Source organism: Phaseolus vulgaris, chromosome 9 (assembly GCF_051622355.1).
Source record: "Phaseolus vulgaris cultivar YP4 chromosome 9, ASM5162235v1, whole genome shotgun sequence".
Taxonomy (NCBI): Eukaryota; Viridiplantae; Streptophyta; class Magnoliopsida; order Fabales; family Fabaceae; genus Phaseolus; species Phaseolus vulgaris.
In genome coordinates this window covers 32,231,699-32,243,202 of record NC_143506.1, presented here as the reverse complement: position 1 = coordinate 32,243,202, position 11,504 = coordinate 32,231,699, and the positions used below count along the sequence as shown (strand labels likewise).

Genomic DNA, 11,504 nt, shown 5'->3' with positions numbered 1-11,504 from the left:
GTTAACCCACTTTATCCCCATCTCATGCCCCATCCCAACCAACACGAACACTCACTTCACATTTCCAGAAAAAGTTTCCCTAGGTCTGTGCAGGAAGTGTAATGTGGGTCACCACATATTTCTACTAGGGTCACCACATACTGCCACCCTCTTAGTTGAGTGAATTTTGTGCTTACTTGACACTGTCCTACTCTCATGGCCTTTAAAGGCCTCATTTAACCCACTTTCTCCCCACCTCATATCCCTCCCCAACCAACACGAACACTCACTTGAGATTTCCATAAAATGTGTTCCCTAGGTCTGTGCAGGAAGTGTAATGTGGGTCAGTCCATATTCGTACTAGGGTCACCACATGAATGCTTCACTTTATAAAGAAATTAATAGAAAATGTATTACCTTTGGTCAGCAATCCCTAAACCCAACCACCGTGAAAAGAGATGCACAAGTGACAAATGGTGGAAGAGAAGGTAGAAGAGAAAACTTGAGAAGAAGGTGGAAGAGGATGCTAGAGGAGAAAAACACGACAATGGACAACTGAAGGAGAGCAGCAAGGCATTCGAGAATGAAGGAGAACAACAAGACACTGAAGAATGAAGGAGAAAAGCACAAAAGAGGACTGAAGAATGAAGGAAAAAAGCACGAAAAAGAAAGCAAAATAAAGAACAAAGTGAAAGAGGAACGGTGCAGCTAGAATCCCAATTTATTATAACCTAATTTCACATTCTAACCCTTCCACCCAAATGTTAAATTTTTTAAAATATTTTCACTGATGCCACAATTCTAAATAAAATATTATTACTTTTGCCATATGGTGGAACAACTCCATTACTTTCAAATATCCGGACTCATCAAAATATAACCGATAAAAAAAGGATGAAATTTTGAAAAATCTTAAACTGATACTTTCACAACTCAAACATTTCTGAAAAAAATATATTATTTTTTAAAAAGTGATAGAGGGATGTTCACACAAAATGGTGTTTGAGTGAAACTCACGTACGCATGTGGACTACCTTGGTCCATGGCTTCTCCAATTATTTGGCGTGTGGCCAGGATTCACTGTCTTCAGATTCCATACCCATGGCCACTTCCATCCTCTCCCACCAAACTTCACGCCCGTTCCCCACGCCCTGCGCCAGTCCCGGCCCAACAAGCGCCGCCGTTAGCCTACGGCGGCACCTCCCACCTCCTCCGAAGCCCCGAAAACCTGCTCTCAATGTAAAACACAGCAACCGCTTCAAGTGGACCATTCAATCGAGCTTAGCGGAGCAAAGCCCACCCAAGACGTTCGACGTGCAACAACTCGTGGGATTTCTCTATGACGATCTTCCACACCTCTTCGATGATCAAGGTATCGACAAAACGGCCTATGACGAACGTGTCTTCTTTCGAGACCCAATCACCAGACACGATACTTTGAGCGGCTACCTGTTCAACATTGCCCTTCTCAAAACACTATTCAAGCCCCAGTTTCAGTTGCATTGGGTCAAACCGGTCGGTTTCAAATTTAACTTCACTTCATCGTGTCTTCTTCGCTATATTCTAGAATTTGTTCTGTTGGACTAATGGAGTTGCTATAGACAGGAGCGTATGAGATAACTACTAGGTGGACCATGGTTATGAAATTCTTTGTACTTCCTTGGAAACCTGAACTGATCTTTACTGGAACATCCGTAATGGGCATTAACCCAGAAAATGGCAAGTTCTGTAGCCATATGGTAAGTTCCAAGTTCCAATTATCTCTATCTAGTAGTGATGATATGTGTTGGAGATTCCACATTTAGTCAAAGACTTTTCATTTATACATTAAGTGAGTGTAAAACTTATGTTATAAGCTGTTTATAAACCTGAATTATGTTTAAAATCCACTTCTTAGTACTATGCTATCAAATTATGAGTTTTTAGAGTGGATAGACTACCATGTTTAGTGTTCTTTTATATTTTTCACTTTGGTAGTTCGCTTAACAAATATTTGCATCTTATGTAACAGTGCTTAAACAGCATTATTTTTACATTTTTTAAATGGAGGGATATTGCCAATTTCATATGGCATTGAACTTCTTATTCCTCAATTTTTCCAGGACTTTTGGGATTCAATTCAGAAAAATGACTATTTTTCTTTCGAAGGTCTGTTGGATGTAATCAGACAGGTATCCCTTCTGTTTCACAATCAATCTATGTATGTTTTGGACCTTCACTCTCATAAAGTTGAACTCTTCCGAAGATTATTCTAACTAGTAAGGCTTGACACTTTGCAGTTGAGGATTTACAAGACACCGGAATTAGAATCACCCAAATATCAAGTATTGAAAAGGACGGCAAATTATGAGGTCAATCGTGTCATTCATCAATAAACTTGATTTTCATTGATAGTTTCAGCTATTATCTTCATTTCTAATGTATTAGTCTAATTCAAGATAAAATAACGTGCAAATTTGTTTAAATGATTACATTAATGCTCTGCTTAAATACAGAGGTAAAAATTCACTGTTGTGATTTCATCTACTCCAACGCTACTGCACCAAACTACTACATATGAAACCTTCACCTACAAATCATTGTTTCATCATTTCAACAACCAGCATGCAACATTATCAATTGGAAAAATATAAAGATTAGTATATGTACGAGTGCCATATTGAATCTTTGCTATTGTTATCTGATGCATTATATTTTCACTTTTAATGATGAAACAGGTTAGACAGTATGATCCCTTCATAGTAGTCGAAACAAATGGAGACAAGCTATCTGGGTCTACAGGCTTTAATGATGTTGCTGGGTAAGACTTATAAATTCAAAATGAAGCTTCATTTGTTCTTAGAGTCAGCCTTACGTTAATCATCCCCCTACATACACAGATATATATTTGGAAAGAACTCCACGAAGGAGAAGATACCAATGACTACTCCTGTATTCACTCAAACCAATGATGCTAACCTGTCCAAAGTTTCAATCCAAATAGTTCTTCCATTAGACAAAGAAACAGAAAGGTATGTCTACTGATTTTTTTCTTGTCTTAAAAATTTGAACAAGTTTTGTAGTAAGACATTGGTGTCTTAGCTTAATAGAGAAATGAAGTTTTGTGGAAAATAGTATATAAACATAAAAAAGGAATAATCTTTAGTTGAATTTAAAGGATTGTGCTTACTGTTTAATCTTGACCAGTTTACCGAGTCCAAATCAAGAAACAGTTCACTTGAGAAAGAATGAAGGAGGCATTGCTGCAGTAATGAAGTTTAGTGGTAAGCCCACAGAGGATATTGTTTGTGAAAAGGAGAAAATCCTGCGCTCTAATATCATTAAAGATGGTCTTAAACCCCAGCTTGGTTGCTTGTTTGCACGATACAATGATCCAGGCCGAACATGGACCTTTATAATGGTATGCTAAAATCCTGCTTGATTCTGTCTGTCGATTTCTAACATGTGTGTGCTTGCTCCACTGTAACATCTCAGTATAGATACCTGATGTACACTTTGGATGAATTATTTAGCTATAGAGATTAGATTTGACAATAATAAAAAAGAAGGAACGAGGATTATCCCTATATTTTGGATGGGAGCGTGCTAGAACTCTATTCAAGAAAAAAAATCCTAATCAAGAACCAACTTCGCACACATAACAATGATAACTATACGAATTTCCTCTATATATTTAATAAACAAACTCATAAAAAAGCACAAGTATACAAGCATACTCCGAAAAGGAACACTCATTTTCACACTGAAAAAATCTAGTTAAAACAATTATCTAAAAATTGCCTCCCAAACACAAAAAGGGGCTTATTTAGAACTCAGTTTCCCACTCCAAAATTATAATTTGACCCTTTTTCTCCTTCTATAATAACAATGTAGAGGTTTATTTCACTCTTTGAAATTTTTTCTAACAATACATCCCTCCGTCAAAAAGAAAAAGAACTTTGTCCTCAAGGTGGAAATCAGGAATTTATTACTAATGAAGGATTTGTCCTCCTAAGTAGCCTGTTTTAGAAGTTTTCCTAGCCAATCAGGGAATTGATTGTTAATGGAGGATTTGCACAATGCTTCATTTTTACCCATTAAATTTGTGAGTCAGGGCTTCCACTAAAGTTTGCCTAGGTACAAACTTGGTCAAAGAAGGTGGTGATCTCTCATACACTACCTCAAAGTTGCATAAAGCTTTTAAAGAAAGAATTATACTAGAATTCTACACGGAATAAAATATGCCCAACACCGGTTGTTTTGGAGTGAAGCGCCTAAGATAGTTCTCCAAGATTCTATTTAAAGCCTTTGTTTGTCCTTCAGATTCAGGTGATAGGTTGTACTCATTTAAACTAGTACCTTGCAATCTGAAAAGTTCCTTCCAAAAATGACTCATGAAAGTGAGGTCTCTGTAACTGATAATAGAAATGGGAACCCCATGTAGTTGTATGTTTCTTTAACAAAAACCTCAGCAACAGACCTAGCAAAATATGGGTGTGTAAGCAAGATAAAGTGCACATCTTGCTTAACCTGTCCACCCCAACTAGAACCGCATCAAGTTCTTTTGAACTTGGAAGCCCATATCAAAATTTGTGTTTATATCCTCCCAAATGGCATTTGGAATGGGCAATTGCTGCAACAATCCAACTGGCGAAGAGGCCTGATATTTGCTCCTTTGACATACATGACAAGCTACCACAAACTAGGTTTTGTTCCCTTTCTTCAACACAAACGATCTAATCATTAAGAAATCTAATCTGAACAGTCTTACCTCCGCTGTCTAATCAAAGACAGTCTAGTCTTCCCATAAAATGACAATATAGATAACTCAAGGTTTTGATCATAACACATAATGTCTAGTTTTGATGAACTAATATCTTTGTTTCAAGTGTTTTCATTATGAAGGACTACATGACTATCATGTGATAAGAAGCTTAGACTTTGTTAATTCATCATATCGTCTTTTCTCACATGACTTCTAAATGATGTTCATTAGAAGGTCATACATCAGAAGTCACAAGACTCAAGATGAAGTTCTATAATAAAATGCAAATTCGTCTCAAGAAGCCATTAGCTTGTTGACTCGCATATTCGATAAAGTCTCTAACACAACAAACTAACTTTTAGTTGTTGTATGCTAAAATGGGTGTTGTCGTACAAGAAAATGATATTCGGTACTAAAGGTACTTTGAAGCATAGCAACTTAAGGGAAACAAAGATCCTTATTACCTAAAAGCTTACCAACCTTTGCTACAACTCTAACACATGTCAAAAGATCCTCACTCAAGTCATAACGATCTTAGATTTCAATAAATATGCAAAACCAACTAACGATCTTATGTCGAATATCAATATACTTTCCATTCATTACTGCTTCAAGTCTTTTAAGTTCTAGATCACAATACGTCTTATAGAAGATATAGAGAGTGTTTACTTGTACATCCTCTATTTTGAGAGTTATCCTTATATCTTAAGCAACACCTTTTTTTGTAGCCAGAGGTAGCAATATATAATACTTGGATTGGGAAAACCATAAGTGACTTAAAAAAAGGATTACTTGTATTCTTTATCTTAGGGGGAGATAAAAGGGATAACCAGGAGTGACTTTGTATATTCGTTGTAAGCTAAAGTGACATAGGGAATACTTGTAATTATTATTTGAGTAGTGAAACTCCTTACAACTTTGTACAGGAGAATTGAATATAGCCCAGTGTTGGGATGAATCAATATAAACATCAAGTGTCTATGTGCTTCCTTTATTACACTTGTACTAGTCTTGACTCTCCTTAACAAGTTGTTGGAGAAAATCATTTGATGTGTTAACCTCGTTGGTTGCGCCATTTTGCTATCAACTAACCTCTTTGTCCTCAACCTTGGTTGATTTGTTTTTGTTCTTTTGGGCACAATTGGTGGAGTAGAAGCTTCCACTTGTCTTTTGTGTATTTTTTTCCTTTGACGCATCATCCCTAAGGGAAATTTTAGGACATTTAGTAATGTACTTAAGCTTGTCTTTCGTCAAATACGTTCTCCTTTTATGGTTCTTGATTCTTTCTTTTGGATTCTGAGTTAGCACTTATTGCCCTATACTTCTCTTTTCAACTTCATTGGTTGAAATTGGGTTAATCCCCTTGTTGAGCATATCGAAAGATCGACCGATTAACAATTCATATAAAGAATTCCCTCTCTCTTTTCTTAATTCCAGTTCACACCTTCCGTTCTTGCTATTTCCCACTTCTCATTAATTGTTACCCTTAGCTAAAATATCACCCTAACGCTTTTTTCACGATGTTAGTGTCCTAGCCCTAAGGCCATTCCATAATAAAATAATCTTCTTTAGTATATTCTTCTGGAAAACTCATCATAGTAGTACAAGTGCCCGTACTTTGTAGCCCTATAAAACCTTGTTTAGTCACAAAACAAATTGGCCCTCAAGAATTTTTAGATCTATCACTTGACATCCTAAAACTATTTGCACCCCCAACAATCCCAACTCAGGGTATGATTCCTCCACTTTTGTGATATTTAAAACCCAAACTTGCACTTCTCCCTTGCACGTTCCCAAAATTCTACACATGAATTATGGCTTTTTCAATGTTATAGGCTACCACCATGGCTCGTGTGAGGTCTTTATGTCATGTAGGTGTAACAAAATTTGAATATCGTGGAGTGGTCCAACTAAGAAATACCCCAATAATTTATTTTCTCCATTGGGTGTGGCTTGAGTAACCAAGATCTTGAATTCTTGAACATAATCATGTACTCCCCTTATTTGTCTCAAAGATGCCAACCTCTCAAAAATTGTTCTTTTTCCCTTTCCTCCAAACTCACCAAGGCTTCTAAGAAACCCTTCCAAGATGGGTATTGGTTTTCTAACGCCAATATTGCAACTGTTTTCCATGAGGTGTCAAATGAGCACTAAAGAACAATAGAAGAATTATGCAAATATAGCAATTCACACCAAAGTTGAGATGAAGAACAAAGAACGAGTAACAAAGATAGAAACGAATACAACCTTATTATTGAGTCAGCATTGCATCATCTTGGAACACATACAGTTCACCCTTATAAAGGGGATGAGATAGTTACAGTACAAATAGAAACCTAAATTGATACAATGATTATTAGACACCAGACGATTTATCGCTCCGTCAGACCATCTAGTACTAGAAGCTCTCTATCATCATATACTCTGCCCTAGAAAGAGTTCAATATACCATATGATCTTGCAAAACTTAGCTTTGATTGCAACCTCTTTCCCTTGAAGTTATTCCCAATAATCAGCATTCAACAAGTTCAAGTAGTACATTAACTTACTTTTTGTAACTAGCTTCGTGAACATATTCCCAAGATTCCATTTTGTGTCAATCTTATTCACTTCAGTCCTTAGTATCAATCTTGTCCATGCACTCAATCACATACTTTAGATTCTCCACTACACTAGCATAAGGAGAACAAGTAAATTATTCTTTCTCTGAATAAGTTTTAGTAGAATTGAACTGTGAAAGACGTATCAATGTTGTTAGAGTTGTGCTCACACTCTTAACATCTTCCATTCCAAAACATTTTAGCACCTTTTATATGTATTGCCTTTGACATATAAAGAGCTTCTTCAAGATGATAAAGTACTTAGACAAAGTTATATTCATATAAAATCTTAAAGCATGTTCTATAGATTCTTAGTTGCTTTCTTTTGCTGCTTTTGGACTCTTATATAAGAGTTGAGACACCCCTGAAATGTCTTCTTTTATTCATTTATTTTTTGATGATAAAAAAAAACATTGCTTCTACTTGATTTTTCTTTCCTTTAACTTGCATGCTTCGGACGAAACCTTTGTAAGCTCAATTGAGCTTAAATGACTCTCATTGGCATCTTGTTTCTTAGCCCTTTATTATTCGCACTCATTAACTTATTAATAGGTCCAATTACAAAAATTGTTGTTTAACCTATTTTTCACAATAAAGAAAATGTAAACAGTTTTCTTATTTCTAAAGATCAACAAATAAAATAAATTTTAATTTAAAATAATTATTTATTTAAAACTATTTTAAATCTTCTCTATCCATGGTCAATAGTAGAATTACTTCACTTTCAATAAAGATCTAATTTATCCTTTTCAAAGTTACACTAATTTTATGTCTGTCGGCTTAATTAGTAACAGTTGGTTCATTTGTTTTGTGTCTCATGACATGGAAGAGGAATGAAGTGCTCATATGGCTAAATGATTTCTCGCTGGATTAGCATCAATGCAGTAATCGTAGCTGCTTTTATTATCAGTACACACAACTAGTTTCTCCATCATATCTTTGGCTGAGTATATGATAAATATTGTTAAAGATTCTCTTGTGAAGAATGAGGAATGCTTGGAAGCAAAAGTAGGAAATATAATTTGTAAAAAAGTTAAATAGGAGATGATTAAGGTACATGTTTATTAGCTACAACTAATCAAGTTCTAAGAGAACTGTAAGTGTAAGTTTCACTTGTTCTTTATTACAAGAACTTTATGTATGGCATAATTCAACAAAAGAAAAAGTGCTACATTTTTTTATTTGCAAATGTTATATGTTAATAAGTTCATTTTTGTTAATGAAGTGATTCAAGCTCATAACTTTTTGATAATGGGAGTCTAAATGTTTCAGAGATTATGTATAACTACATTATGAGTTGTCATATCTCTGTCAACTAAAATTCTTTTGTTAGACAGATACTAAAGGTAAATATAATAAGCTTGTTAATGAAGTGATTCGAATTCAACTTGTCTAATAATGAGCCTATCTATTCAAGATCCACAAGAGATTATTTTTGACTGCATTATGAGTTGTCATGTCTTTGTCAACTAGGAATATTTTTGTTAGAATCACAACTAATATCACACTATAATTGATCATTCAGTGCATGCAATGCTTCTTATAAGGTCTTTTTCTCTTAATTAATGATAGAGAAGAAAGTTCATTTCGTTTTTGTTATTTTCGTCTTTCCTTTGGTGTGCAAGGCATTGTATCAATTTGGAATTTTGATTGTAGTAAAATAAGTTTTTACAAATGGCCTTCTGCTAACAAATTGATTGAAGACTTCCTGTGTTGAAAAATGACATAAGATTGATCGGAAGGTTTATGTATCTTATTATGTCAAAAAAAATTTACTCTAAAAAATACTGAAATTATCCATTTCAGATTCTATAATCCAAAATACAAGTTTGTATTTTTTTATTGTACTATCTACAAAATTTTATATTATGAATTATATATTCTGAAATATAAATTTTATATTTTGAATTATACATTTGAGAATGAAAAAATCACAAATTTAAACTTTCATATTTTAGAATTAAAAAAATTAATGAAAAACTAAGAGAAAGCAAACCTATCAAAAGGTAATTTTGATATTTTTAAAAGTATGGGTGGCAAGAGGGAAACATGAAACTACAGGAAGAAATTACCTATTTTGTTCCATCTCTTCAACCTCAAAAGTTTTAGGGGCCTCCCAAAATCCAGTTGTCCATTTTTTATGGCTCTAAGGTCCTAGATTGATTATTCGAAAACGATAAATATTTTTAATTTTACCAAATATATCAATTTTATTTTGATAAGGGTTTTTGCAATTTTTTATTGTAGTCAATAGTTGAGAGAATTAAAGTTGTTAATTAATTTATTCCGAGAGTAACTACTCTTTAATATCTATGCTTTATTTTCTTTCAATTCAACGGTTCTAATAAATAACTTGTTTTTTATAGTTACATTAAATGAAAATAAAAGAAATATACAAAGAGTAACTTATTCTTGGAATACACACTCCTTGTTACAAAATCATGAGAAAGAAAACTTATAAATTACCTGTGTTAATGATCATAATATATTTATAATATTCATCATCGCGTAGAGTGATCCCTAGAGTGAATTATATATTTAAATATAACACATAATTCACCTATTTCTTCTGCGATTCTCGTGAATCATGGCCGATGAGGTAATTTAAAAGGATAAATTATTTATTTAAATAATTTAATTTTTTTACAGTAAAATAAGTTGTTTGGATAAAGAAATTAAAATTTAAGAATTTTTGGAAGGTATTTTAAATGAATAAAATAGAAGGATCTCAACTTATTTATCAATATCATTGGCAGCTGCTTAGTGCTTTATTTTTCTTTTCTGCAAGTTCTGTTCTGTCTATGATTAAGTTTACTTGAGAGATAAAGAAAACTATAATATTATATAGTATGACGTAGTGTCATATGTATACACTCTCAGACCAATATAGGTTGCACAATTTCCATCCTTTAAATGATCATTTTATCCTTTGTAAATGTAACTTCTGGATTACCCTTTTCACAAATCTTCTAGAACAACTTTCTGGAACATAATTTTTGGAATATGATTTCCATAACAAATTTTCTAGAACATATAAAATACATTTCGGAACAAGCTTCTGGAACAAAAATTTTAAAACAAACTTCCCAAAATATATGAGATGCTTTCTTGAATGAACTTTTTGGAAGAGGATTTTTGGAACAAGCTTTCCAGAACTATGCATTTTGGAACGAGCTTTCTAAACAAAATTTCTAAAACAAGTTTTTTGAAACATATAGGCTACCTTCTGGATCGAGCTTTTCATTTTACTCTCTTTTTTTGGCAGTTTCTTCCTGCACCCCCACATTTTTCTTCCTGCACCCCCACACTCTTATGAAAAGACTAAATCGCCCTTATTAGTTTTAAAAATTCCAAAAATATCCTTAATCTAAAAAAACCCTAAAGAGGTGCAGGCAAGGATGCTCTCTTGCACAGACATGTTAATGAAGATGAAAAACATGAAGAACATGAAGAACATGGATAATGACTTCTCAATATCATCATCATCCCACAAATCAACCTTATCATATAACTCTTGTTCAAATTCATCACTACATTCCATGCTTCTACAAATAAATAAAAAATGAAACAAAATCATTGCATTTCGGATCCATGAATCCATAAGTCAAAAACATTATTCCGAATCCAACAATCCATAATTCAAAAAGACCATTCCGGATTCAGGAATCCATAACACAAAAAAACAAGTATAGATTTGTGCATGTTCTTGTAGCAAGACTTTCATCAAATTTTCTTTTTTAAAGAGATTTTCTATATAAAGAGCTTGAGAAGAAGAGATTTGTTGTAATTCCTTTGTAGTCATTGCGAGAGTCTTTTGCTACTATTGCTTCTTTTTGTCTTTGAGTATGCTTGAAACTTCAAGAAACATTAAATGCTCTTTAACTTAGCATTGAATGTGTGTGGCTTCTATGGTAACACCTTTGAAGAATAGTAGAGCTTCACAATATTTGACATCTTCCCTTTTTTAAAATATTTGTTTGCATGAAGCAACTTTCAACATGTTCTTTAAGAGATCTTTGATGTTAATAAAGGGTTTTAAGATCTTGAAAGAATGAACAATTGTAATTCTTGCAAGCATAAAATAAGCATTTAAAGTTTTATATGTTATTCGACGAATTATATTTATTGTTTGTTTAAACTTGATTAAGTGCACTCACTTGCATCATTTTAAGAAAAAATTT

The 11,504-nt window shown here is 33.6% G+C and overlaps 1 protein-coding gene across 2 annotated transcripts; it reads left to right on the top strand.

Annotated features, from left to right (window-relative positions):
* The first annotated feature begins 883 nt into the window (after positions 1-883).
* HBP5 (SOUL heme-binding family protein) lies at positions 884-8,512 on the top strand. Of its 2 annotated transcripts, none has more exons than XM_068624630.1 (8): positions 884-1,494; positions 1,581-1,718; positions 2,082-2,150; positions 2,259-2,330; positions 2,697-2,779; positions 2,859-2,990; positions 3,166-3,379; positions 8,153-8,512. In XM_068624630.1, the coding sequence occupies exons 1-8, from the start codon at positions 1,003-1,005 to the stop codon at positions 8,195-8,197; spliced, it is 1,245 nt and encodes a 414-aa protein (XP_068480731.1). In that variant the 5' UTR covers positions 884-1,002; the 3' UTR covers positions 8,198-8,512. The 2 variants fall into 2 exon arrangements, with proteins under 2 accessions (XP_068480731.1, XP_090151228.1); XM_090295102.1 differs by having other exon boundaries at positions 959-1,494; positions 1,585-1,718.
* Positions 8,513-11,504: the final 2,992 nt, after the last annotated feature.

Bases quoted from the DNA above. Each gene is read 5' to 3' on its own strand.
- HBP5 (XM_068624630.1), top strand. From the start codon at position 1,003: ATGTGGACTACCTTGGTCCATGGCTTCTCCAATTATTTGGCGTGTGGC. The intron at 1,495-1,580 runs GTCGGTTTCAAA...GAGTTGCTATAG, and splicing joins AGTTGCATTGGGTCAAACCG to ACAGGAGCGTATGAGATAAC. The intron at 2,780-2,858 runs GTAAGACTTATA...CTACATACACAG, and splicing joins GGCTTTAATGATGTTGCTGG to ATATATATTTGGAAAGAACT.